This window comes from Gracilinanus agilis, chromosome 6 (assembly GCF_016433145.1).
Source record: "Gracilinanus agilis isolate LMUSP501 chromosome 6, AgileGrace, whole genome shotgun sequence".
NCBI lineage: Eukaryota > Metazoa > Chordata > Mammalia > Didelphimorphia > Didelphidae > Gracilinanus > Gracilinanus agilis.
Genome location: NC_058135.1, coordinates 246,702,182 through 246,715,259, shown reverse-complemented (window position 1 = coordinate 246,715,259; position 13,078 = coordinate 246,702,182). Strand labels below are relative to the sequence as shown.

Genomic DNA, 13,078 nt, shown 5'->3' with positions numbered 1-13,078 from the left:
GTAGTGGTGGGTTTCCCTAGTCCAATAAGTGGTTCACAGAGATTTCACATGTAAAATCTATATGAAATATATGTAAAATCTATCTCAAGGGGTTTGGGGGGTTGGTGAGGGGAGGAGAGTGGGAGGGAGAGAATCCAAGGCAAAATTCTTTGAAAAATGTTGGAAACTGTTTTTACATGTAATTGGGGGGAGAGGGGAGGGAAGATTAAATTTAATACTATTAGTGGTTCACACACCTGGCACCAAGGCTGCTAGGATTGATCTAAGACAGTGACGGGCAAACTTTTTAAAGAGGGGGCCAAAGGAAATGTTCATCTGTCAGTCTGTTTTTAAGGCAACTCTTTCGAAGTTTCATTGTATTGTATCCTACTCATTGTATTTGTCAGGTTAGAAATAATGCACAGCAGGATAGAAAATTTCAGGGGGCCACATCTGGCCTGTAGGCTGTAGTTTGCCCATCACTGCTCTGAGATATTTTACTATGTTCTAAAAGGGAAGCAAATCTGTGGCCCAATCATGCCAAGCCATTTAGACAAAAGTGTAACCAGGTCATTATTGGCAGATGAAATGGGGGTATTGTCATCCTTGGATCACTGAGAATAAAGTGACCCTCTGGGATCTAGTCAAGCCTTATAATTTTACAGAGGCAGAAAACGAGGGTCATTTATGTGAAAAAATACCTTGCCCAACATCACACAAGTAATAGGCAGTGGGACTGGGATTATAATCCAGGTCCTCTGACTCCAAAGCAGTGGGTCATGTGAATCTCGACTGAATATCTTATTTATGTAACTTGTATCATATCCAGTCAAGTCAAGACATTTAAGCTTCTCCAAACTGGAAATATGCTTGCATTTTGAATACAACTATAGTTCTCCTAATATGATCGAAATATCATCTTCTATTTAACTGATGATCTTTGGATGACTATATGTGAATGAGGACATAGGGACGTCTGTCTCCCACTCAACTTGGTTGGCAATAATTGTACCGTAGGAGGAATTTCCTGTGACAAATCTGATTATGTTGGGAGGAGGGGAAGAGCGAGAATTGGTTCTCCTGTGCTTTGGAGAAGGGTCTGGTCTTACGCCTGGTCACAAATGATTGTTGCGGCCAGCTAAGGGAGACATACTGTAGGCAAGAATGAACCAAGCACAGGAGCAGGGATCTTTATTCTATGCGACACTGGGTCCATGATGTCTACATTCCAGAATGGGCTTCCTGACATTCAGATTCTTTTAGTTGGCAAAATAGCAGCCACGTAGCCTTAGATAAGCAGAATCACTTCTGCCGTTGTGCAAACATCTGAGATGACTCCTCTAAGTCCATAGGAGCTATGGTCTAGGAAATGAGTGGGGATCACTCAGATCTAACAAAGTTGTTCAATGGCGGGGAAGTGCTGAGCTAAAAAAGCTGCCACCCAGGAAAGCAGGTTTTCACTGCAGCCATCCAAACTGTGAGCAGTGTAAAACAACACTGGATTACCATGAGACGCCGCCGCAGGAACAGGTTAAATTTCTTTGCTGTCTGTGAAGCAACCGACAGAGAATTAGCAAATGCTGCCCACCCACCACAAGGATCAATATATACCAAGAACACTCTTCTTTTAACCTTTTTGACTTTCCCTAGCTTCCTTGGTGATACTTATGAGTTGTTGTTTTTTTTAAATTATGAAATACTTTCACAAATTCACTACTAAGCAGTTGAGAGGGAAAATGGTTTTAATTATGATGATAGCATCTTTTGCAGCTATTGGGGAGATACCAGCTGGTCCAAAGCCATGTCAACTAGCACTGAATGGGAATACTTTTGAGATCCAGGCATTCAGTTGAAGTTGAGGGTCATTTCAGTAAATGTGGAATCCCAGAGTGTACTATAAACTTGGAAGACTTCATAGGAGATGGATGCCACTGATGAGTGTCTGGGAAAATGGCAAACTATTGAGAAAATGGGTTGAAAAATACTGAGTGAAGACTAAGAAAAGAACATGACTAGGAAATATACTGTCAGTCTGCTCTCATGAAAAAGACTCAAGAGTTTCTATTTGTCAACAAATATTTATTAAATAACAATGCTTGAAATGTGGAGAGAGTTCCTATACAAGGAGCTTACACTTTAATTGAGGTGGGGTGGAAATATACATACTCAAATAACTATGCCACAGCAGAAAGTGAAATAAGTGTAAAGGTATAATTTTGATAGATTCCTCTAGAGACAGGATTTAGCAACATATTCTACTGGTACTGTTCAATGGTAAGTAGCAAGGGCTTCACTATCTCTGCTGATAATCTTTATAACATCCTGCCATCATAGATTTGAAATTTTTAAAATCTTTCCACTTTAACTAGGCTTCAAACACCCAATGAGACAAGCATACCTTAGACCTCACAATCAGAACTGTTAGTTTCAAGATTGATTTCTAACATTCTCTTCGACCACAATTTTTATCTTTCCCACATTCTACTACTCAGTTCACTCTTAGTCTTCCTTCACCAGGAGCTCTAGCTCCTTAACCATACCCTTTTCTATCAAGCTATCCCTTGTTTTGGCTTTGTGTACCTCTACCTAGCCTCTAACTCAGTTATCAGTCATTTTAAGGCCATTCTTGGGCTCTTCCTTTGAATCCATTACTTCTTTGACCTTCTGCCCATCCTTCCCTGTCATTTCTAAAATCTGGCCAACTCTCACCCTTCCCTGCTCTAATGCTCAAGCTTTTATGCCAAAGAAAGTAATGAAATCCTCATATTTGGATTAAATACAAATTTCTGTTATCTCTCTTCAGATATCTTGTCATTGCAATATAGAAACTGTTTCCTTCTTTCAAGGACGATTACATTGCATGAGTATTACATCCCTCACAGCAGCTATTCTAAACATTTTCTCCTTTCTTTAAGTTTCCAATCTCACTCCTGTGCCCTCTTCTCCTGTGTCTCATCAAAAGACTGTGTCTCCTTTTTTACTGAACCCATAGTCATGGGCAAAAAAAACTCCCACAGAATCTGAGACCTGGGTTTGAGTTCTACGACTCATGTAGCTTTGAGCAAGCCTACTAACTTGTGTTATCTTCAGTTCCTAAAATATACAAAGAATATTGGAGGACCATCCAATGTAAGAGCAAGAAGGGACTTCAGGAGCCACATGGGCAAAGCCATAAATAATCAAGAATTCTTTCCACAATAGACACAACTAGTAGCCATCTAGCTTTTGCTTAAATGTCTGCTGTTAGGAAGAATCCATTATTTCTCAGGGAGGGGTATCAAACTCAAACAAAAAACAACAACAAAAAGAAAAAACAAAGGCTATTAAACCATACATAAGGATCCCTATGGGCTACATATTGACTTAGAAACTCACATACTAACATTATCTATGTTTTACTATATCTATTGATTTTGCTTACTATTTCCCAATTACATCTTAAATTGGGTCAACAGGCCTTATTTCTGACACCTCTGTTATCAAGGCATCCGATCACTTAACTCTACCCAAATTCCACCTATACACTCAAACCTATCTCTTCTTCACTCCCAAACTCTTAGGAAAGATAAATCCCTCTTTATCATCACTTACTAATTATTTAACCCCTCAAAAATCCCCACTAAGGGGACTTTATTTTCCTTGCCCCTACTTCTTCACTCATTTCAGAATAAGATAATTATCCTTTTCCTTCAAGGTTAACCCTTCCTCCTTTGTCTTTGATTCCACCTTCCCTCATACCTTCTCAAGAAGTCTGTTACTCTGATTACCTTTGTTTCTGCCTTACATCTTCCCATACCAATACTGGTTAAATTCAGCCTGTCATTTCTAATGTTATATTCTGAGAAGGTAAAACAGTATCTTAAAGGGGGGGGGGGGGGGCGCGCGCATTATGGCCCATTTAAAGCATGTTCCAAACAGAAAAGAATTTCCATGGAATCTCTTGAGGCTCTGTGACAAAAATGGCCCTTAATTACCTTCTTATTCCCAAAATCTCATTGGAACTTTTGCTAAAAGATACCACTCAAATCCAAAGAAAAATTCATGCAGGTTTTTAAAGTCTAACAGTCATACATCAGTTCTGTCCTGCCCACTGCTAGTGTCTTCCCTCTGAACTTACCTTCCATCTACCCTGTATGTATTTTGTAAAGAAATAGTTATTTATATATTGTCTTCCCCATCAGGATGTGATCTACTCAAAGGAAGGGACTTTCTTTGTGTCCATAGCAATTAGTACAGAGCCTATAAATAAATGCTGCCTGATTGCTGAAAATGGGAGAAAGGATAGACAGAGATCTTACAACTGGGTATCAATATCAAACTGATCAGCCAGAGGGTCTAGAAATGAGTGTCAATCTGAGAGAATTTGCTTTCTGAAATTCCTTTTGGCCCTCATTGGCCATGAGAATAGGAAGAAGAATCTGAGTTACAAAAATGTGTAACTTGAAGTCAAAAATAGAAAGACTTGGAAGTATGTTTTGCATGTTAATACATATATAACCCAGATCAAATTGCTTACCATCTCCCAGAAGGGGAGGGAAGGGAAGGAGAAAGATAATTTGAATCATATAATTTTGGAAAAAGTATGCTGAAAATTGTCATTGGGAATTGGAAAAATAAAATAACTTCAAATTTTAAAAATGCAGAAACTAAAAAATAAAATAATAGGAAGGCATCTGTTGTAGATTATTTTGAATATGCTGGCTGAGAAGTAGTTCACTTGCCAGAAACTGGTACCCCAGGGAACTGGTACCAGCTTTGATAGATGGACTGAGTGGACTGCCCACATCTTTGCCAGCAAAAATAGGGGGAGCAATGAAAGGAATTTAGCCTCCTTGCTTAAGATAGTTGGGAGATTTAATCATCCATACTTTCAGTGGCCTGACCTTTTATTACCAAGGCAGCTTAAAGAAAAGAGATTTGTTACTCTAGGAACAAAGATGCTCAGATATTTTCACCTCAACATGTCCTAGGCCTCTGGTACTGTGTATAGACCTTGTAATTAAATAAAGCCAAGAGCTGAGCAATGATATATTATAAAGGGGACCAGGGTAGTTTTTGTTGTTCAGTTATTTTAGTGGTGTCAGATTCTTCCTGATCCCATTTGGGATTGGGAAAGATACTGAAGTGGTTTCCCACTTGTTTCTCCAGCTTATTTTGCAGATGAAGGAACTGGGGCAAGTAGGATTAAGTAACTTGCTCAGGGTCACCCAGCTACTGAGTGTCTGAGGCTAGATTTGAACTCAAATCTTCCTGACTCCAGTCCCAGTATTCTATCTATTGTAGCACTTATCTACCCTGCTTTCAGTATATACAATAGACCAAAGAGCAGAATCTTTTAAAATGTGCACAAGTTTATCATTAAGTTTTTTTTAACTAAAGTAAAATTTTGAATGGAAGGCCAAAACAATGAATAGAAATCCCGTTGAAGAAGGAGGGAAAAAAGGTAACTTTTATGCTTTCATGGGATCATAAATTTCTACATGATATGGATCTTAGAGATCACCTGGTCTAACCCTCTTATTTTGCAGAAGAGAAAATTGAAGATCAGAAAGCTGAATAATTTTCCCAAGATGTCACACATAACTAGAGAGTGACTGGGTTGGGATTTAAACCCAGTTCTTCTTATTGCTAAGTCTAGCAATCTAAACATATGCCACACAGGATCTCATTAAAAAGTTGCTTGCTGGAAAAAAAACAATTTCTTTTAAGTTGTTTTTTGGGGGGAGAGGGTGGGATGGCAATAAAATTCACCTATCTCTACTGGGAATGATAACATAGTTTTATCCACATGGTTATAAACCATACAACCCAAAGCAGAAATCCTGGTGAGTTTTCTAAGAGTATCTATACCTCAGCATGGAAATCACTCCAAAAAAAAAAAGTTGTTATTCCATTACTAGTAAATTCCACAACTTCTTTGGGTAACATACTTCATTATCTCATGATGCCCACATTGAAAAGGTTCTAGATATCTGGTCATTTGACTTTCTTGTAAATTAAGACCATATCTCATCTCAGTCTCAGTGCATATAAAGGAAACTTTTTTTTTTTTAAAACCCTTAACTTCGGTGTATTGTCTCATAGGTGGAAGAGTGGTAGGGTGGGCAATGGGGGTCAAGTGACTTGCCCAGGGTCACACAGCTGGGAAGTGGCTGAGGCTGGATTTGAACCTAGGACCTCCTGTCTCTAGGCCTGACTCAATCCACTGAGCTACCCAGCTGCCCCCTTAAAGGAAACTTTTTGACAAGACTGCCTATATTCACCTTTTTCCTCTCTCTATCCCCATTTCCTTTTTCCTGTGCAGCTGACAGTCGGTACTCAGGAACATTTACTGTTGGCTCTGTGCATTATTCTAAAAGCCAATCAAAAGAAAAATATCTAGTGGCATCTGTTCAGTGTTCAGCATTAATAATTCAGTGTTGTATGGTTTCAATTGTTAATGTGGCCATTAAAAACAGGGTAAGAAGGTACTTCATCATGTTTAAACTTGAGAGCCATCCTATAGCTCTATTAAACTAGAAAATATTGGGTCTAAAAATGACACTGAGAAAATTTCTATTAGTGTCTTGCAAAAGGAGACTCACCAAGTCAGTGAGCATTTTGTGGTAAATGAACAAACGCCCTACGGCTGCTTCACGGCACTTCTTTGAGATTATAGAGAGGTATGGTGTAACAGAGAAAGATCCAAGCATGGAGTCAAGTTCATGTCCTGCTTCTGACACATACTGTCTGTGTGATCCTAGACAATTAACTTCTCCCTGCTCGGGTAACTCTCTGGGGCTCTAAGTGACTGAAGATGCTGGTCTGAACTGGTAGAGAGGTTTTCTTCTGATGGGATTTCTTGATACCAACTTAATCACAGGCTTTAAGCTACAGTGAGGAGATCTCTACCAATCACTTGGAAAGAGGAAGTTGTTCAGTAGTGCCTGACTGTTACTATTCATGACACCATGGGCCATATTGTCCATAGGATTTTCTTGGCAAAGATACCAGAGTGGTTTGCTATTTCCTTCTCCAGTGTATTAAGGCAAACAGAAGTTAGCAGATTTGCCCAGGATTAACCAGTTAGTAAGTATCTGAGGCCGGATTTGAACTCAAAGTCTTCCTCTCTCCAGGCCCAGTACTCGATCCACTGAAGCATCTAGATGCGACCAGATTAAAAAAGACTAGCATTCACCAGAGTGGTCTTATACACTTACTAGTTATTTAATTCTGGGCGAATAACTTTAAAACTGTTTACCTTGATATATAGGAAGGTCCAGTGAAGTGTTTCTTTTCATGTTTCTTGGTAAATTAGTCCTGAATTAACGCAGGCCATTATTTCACTATCCGGTATGTGCTCAAAGACTCTGCCTGAAAAGCTATTTTATTTTTGTAGTAAGAGAATCATCAAACAATGATCCAGGTGGCAGGAGGTCAACAGACGCTCCAAGACCCTTGCAGAAGTTCTATATGGAAAGAAGACCTCCGCTACTTTCTTAGGTCAATCCTCTCAGGAGTTGGGATTCTTCCAAGTGACTCCATTATAGGAAAAATATATTTATAGGATGATATGCTGCTCTCTTCTTTTCCTTTAAAACAGCATGTATAGTATTATTAGAATTACCATAATGGACAAAAATAATAGGGCGTATTTAAGTAGCAATCAAAGAATTGAGTATAGAATGCTGGACTTAGAATCAAGAGGAATCAGACACTTCCTAGCTGTGTGAGCATGGGGAAATCACTTCAGGTGTGTGAACTTAAAATTCTCTCGTCTTTAAAAAAAGGGAATGGGCAGCTGGGTAGCTCAGTGGATTGAGAGTCAGGCCTAGAGATGGGTGTCCTAGGTTCAAATCTGGCTTCAGACACTTCCCAGCTGTGTGACCCTGGGCAAGTCACTTGACCCCCATTGCCCACCCTTACCACTCTTCCACCTAGGAGCCAATACACAGAAGTTAAGGGTTTAATAAAAAAATAAAAAAAGGTAATGAAGGGCAGCTAGGTGACTCAGTGAATAGAGAGCCAGACTAGGGCAGTACTTAGGCCTAGACATTCTGTTCATCATCAGTAGAATCCAATTTTATTCTCACCATAACTTTATTGAATAGAGAAAATTCAATAAAATATATATTTTAGAAATTATGAAACAATGTCAAAAAGAGAAGGGAGAGACAACCTAGGTAGTTGTAGGTCTGGAAACCAAACTTGGGACTCAAAAGCATGAAACCATATGAAATCTTAGGAGATACACTAGAAGTGTATAAGAAAAGATTTTAAAACCTCAACTGTCTTGTCTAACTTGTCACAGTGTCTAACCCTAAGTAATGGTGGGGATGAGAAGGGATGAAGATGGGAATGAGAAGTGCTGCTGCTTAAATAGTGTTAGAAGATTGACAAACTGCTTTACTCTTATCTCTTTTGATGCTTACAGCCACCCTGGGAGCAGGGGGCTTTTATTATCCCCATTTTATGATGAGGAAACAGGCAGACAGAAATTAAATGACTTACTCAGGGTCATACAATTACTCAACGTGCCTGAGATGGATAGAGAGCCAAGCTTGACCTCAGCTACTTCCTAGCTGTGTGACCCTAGGCAAATCATTCAACCTCCATTACCCAGCCCTTAGCCTTCTTCTGCTTTGGAATCGATACTTAGTATCAATTCTAAGACAGAAGGTAAGGGTGATAGATATAGATAGATAGATAGATAGATAGATAGAGAGAGAGAGAGAGAGAGAGAGAGAGAGAGAGAGAGAGAGATGAAAGAGACAGAGATTAGATAGAGGGGGTTAGATAGATAGATGGATAGATGGATGGATAAATAGAGGGAGAAAGAGAGAGATAGATTAGATAGATAGATAGAGATAGATGAAAGAGAGAGAGATTAGATAGAGGGGGTTAGATAGATGGATGGATGGATGGATGGATGGATGGATGGATGGATGGATAAATAGAGGGAGAAAGAGAGAGATAGATTATTAGATAGCGAGATAAGAGATAGATAGATAGATAGATAGATAGATAGATAGATAGATAGATAGATAGATGTGTCTGAGGCTGGATCTGAACTCGACTCTTCTTGACTCCAGACCCAGCACTCTATCTACTGTGACATATAGCTGTTACCTAGCTTTTTCTAGTAATTAACATGATTAATTTTTATAATCAGTAAGACTTGGGTTTAAATCCTACCTAAGCTGCTTACTAGCTGTCTGATGGATCCAATTAAGTTTGAGTTTCAGTTTTTATAACAGCAAAATGTGGATAATAATATACCTGGCCTGCTTTATCTCACAGGGAGGTTGTAAAGACCAAATGAAATAATGTATGTAAAGTGCTTGGCAAGCCCAAAACATTCTCTATATGTTATTATCAGTGCTAATACTACTAGCTGAAGCTTGACAGCTAAAATCATTTCTAAAAGCTCTTTGTATATATGAAAGCATTGAGAACAAAGCTTTCCATTAAATCAAGGTTCTCCAAACAATTCCTATCAACTCCCACAACATAAACTCATCATCAACTGCTATTTAATAAGTTCTAAAAAGTCATACCTTCTAACATGCTGCTAACATTTGTTCTGCTATCAAATAATAGAATGCAGGCTTTGAGGAAGTAATCAAAACATGGTACAAAATAAAGAAAATTTGTATTCAAAACCAAGTAACCTGGAAGCATAATGTGCTCTAACAGACACAGCACTGGCCTTTCAAAGAAAGTTCTAAATCCTTAAAGTCCTGGCAAATATTAGCTGGTGCAGAAAGTTTGGTGGAGTCCCCTCAGTTTAGGTCTTCATGTGGAAACTGGATGACCACTTGGCTACTGTGTTGGAAAAGAGACACTGAGTCCAGGTAGGGTGGGGAAGAGATGAGAAATCAGGTCTCTTCTAGCCCTGAACTGCTAAGATGATGTAATCTTTTAGGTCTATCCCATATAACACTATGAGAGGGAAATCAGACCTGATGTCAGATCCTATGGAAGATATAATAAAGTTAAGCATTCCCTATAAATCCAGGAGATAACTGAGTGACATACAGAGATTATGAGTAACCTGGGAAGTTTATATGTTAAGATATCCTGGGAATCATCAGGGGAGAGAATTAGGGAAAGGGAAATAAAAGTTCAATAAAGAGAAACAAAAAAAGAATGTTGAGTCAGTGACAGTGAGTCAGGTCCCTTTTGGCCATGTCTCATGACCCAGTTTAACCATCAGACTTCCTTTTCATACCAACAAAGGAGTATTATGGGAAAGGGGGAAGAGAGCAAACTAAAAGACCGCCCCCACTCTTCCATGTGAATGCTACCTCTAATCCCATCAAAGTATTTGCTTCTTCATTCTATGACCATTACACCTAGTTATAAAACCTCTAACCATATAGTGTTTGACTCCTGTATCTTTTAAAATTGTATTTACAGGCAGAGATAATTGAGTATTAAATGGATCTGTGAAGAGTAAGATTTCTGTTTATTTTGTTCCAGACTGGTGATTTCCTTGGGGGTAGGTAGGAAATTTTTCCACCTGTGCCAATCCACAACTCATCAGTAATTTGTCTTAGAGAATTGCCTGAAGCATTGAAAGGATAAATGACTTAGCCTGAATCACACAACCTTAGTGTGAAATAGCTTAAACTCAAGCCTAAACTGAAGATCATTTCTCTTAACTCCTACACTATACTGTTTTGCATACAGAGCATGTCAGTGGAAAATGATTGTGTGATTTACACACACACACACACACACACACACACACACACACATCACTGCATCTTCTATTTTTTTAATTGTATCTTAACTTTTGTTTAATGCCAATCTATGCTGTCTATATGAAATACAAGATCATGAATTAAAGTCTTTACAAATTACCAGAAAAATAGATTATATTTCTCTATAAAACAACACATGACTTCCAACAAGATGTAAGGACAGTTGGACCATATATTCATCACACTTATATTCTAAAATGTTTCAAAGAACATTCTAAAATATCTTAAAGCTTATTCCCACAGCTTCTAGAAAGTCACTAATAATGAGCTTAAATAAATAAAATGGTGAACTGCTAAATCTTTTAGCACATGGGTCATAAACAGTTACAGAGAAGCCCTAAGTTCCATTTTTAAAATAAACACATAGCACACATAAGATGGTCATCTCTGTGAAATCAAAATAATATTCTTTTTCTTGCAGGCTTTGATAATGGAAAATATGCCATGCACAAAATATGAAATATACTGCCAATTCATTCTTCAACATAACATTCAAAATATTGACAAGGTTCAACTCTCAAAGATCAGGTCATAGAAGGGTTGTGACAGATCATTTCAGTGGAAAGGGTAACCCCACTGATGGAATTGCAAATACTTAAAATAGTTAAGTTGACATTTTCACCACAGGAAGACCAGAAGATCAGTATGTTAGTAGGAAGAAAATCATCATCTACGTTAATAATGGTCAAAATTCAAAGCACACCAAAATCCATTTCTCCCATTCCCTTCAGAATCTGTCACCAGCTAGTTTGTGAAAAACCAAAAACTTTCCAGTTCTCCCCATTGATATTCCAAGTGAATTTCAAAATCACTCATGCTTCTTTCCATGTCCTCAAAGGCATTACCCATTTGCTGGACCATCAAATAGACCACATTTGGGTAAGGCAAAGACCCAAATTTAAACTCAACTCAACCCTAAGAAATTCATTCCCACAAGGAACTCTTTCTGATGACTTCACACACACATGAATATCACATATGAGGAACTGGAAAATGTTTGTGAAGTGGATAAGAGACTGTCACCATCCACTAAGAAAAGACACCACATTCATATCCATGCATGGGGGTGTGACTGCTGGTAGCTGCTTACCCCTCGATGATCAGAGATGAGCAAGGTAGTCTCAGTGCTGCTTAGACCCTGCCAGTGGCATCATGGGAAAGATATATGATGTTAGTGATGATGCAAAGGCAGTGGGAAGCTTTATTTCAATAACAAAAAAAAAATCATAGGATACATAGAGGAGAGAAACAAAGAAGCTCAGGAGTAGAATTAGATCCTTTCATATTTTCTAGAACACTGAGCTAGACCTTAAAAAAAAAACAATTAATTGCTTCATCATCTTTGTTTCTACAAGTCTACATGAAATGATTAAGCTGAATACCTTGAAAGAGGCTTTGATTTCTCATCCTTTTTTGTTGTTTAACATGACAAAAAATCATGTATATATTTACATATATGTGTGTATGTGAATATATATTCACACACATACTCACACATTGCTAATTTCAAAGCGTGAAAAATACTTGTGACCTCCTCCAGTGTACGTGACTGATCAGAGAACATGGTCTAAATAGGTATGGCTGGTTTCCAGCATGCATGTCATTCAGGCCACTGAAAGCACATGCAGGTACCTTTGTGTGGTTTCTTTTAGGGGGCATACATAGCACAGTGCTAAAAGACAAGTGGCAGCCAGGGCAGGAAAAGTGAAGCCTTTCAGATTTGCTTTACCTCTGGCAAATCACACATGGATTCTCTTTATAGGATCAAGCTTATTCCAGGGCAAAGCTGGTTTTAAAATTGACACATGAATGGTGCTATGGGCAGGCCAATTACTATGCAAAGTTGTCAAAATAACAAGCTGAGTTTGCAGCAGGAATCTAGCAAATAATGGCACAAAGAGAAATTACCAACACTGAAAAGGGAAAGAGGAGATGATCTGCAAAATAATTATTGAGAAAAGGTAGTAATATTCATTCTCTATCCCTCAGCCACAACCCCTACCCCCAACAATAATCATGTCAAAACTAGCAAGGTTATTTGGGGTCCCAAAGGGAGTACATAGGCAAGGATGAGAGACCAGGTAGTAGGTGCATCAGGAGTCTGGTAGAGAATTCAATCAAGCTATTCAAAAGCTTATTTTTCTCTGAATATGCTTTTGACGACCTCTCTACAATTTCTATAACCCCTCCTGACCTTCCATAATGTATTTCCATTAATGAGTCCAAATGTATTGGACATCAAACAAGGCTTTGGCATGTCTTAGTCACGTCCTGATCATGCAAATACACAATCCAATTTGGGACCTCCTGTTTAAAGGGCAGGAGCAAGTCTGTGTAGGTACTTTCCTCCATGA

At 38.6% G+C, this 13,078-nt stretch overlaps 1 protein-coding gene across 1 annotated transcript in view; it reads right to left on the bottom strand.

The window, feature by feature from the left end:
* ANO5 (anoctamin 5) overlaps positions 1-6,671 on the bottom strand; it is a 79,110-nt gene extending 72,439 nt beyond the window's left edge. Inside the window, exon 1 of the mRNA XM_044681838.1 lies at positions 6,564-6,671. Within this exon, the coding sequence (XP_044537773.1) occupies positions 6,564-6,671 (108 nt within the window). The remainder of the gene's footprint in view (positions 1-6,563) is intronic.
* Between the last annotated feature and the right edge of the window lie 6,407 nt (positions 6,672-13,078).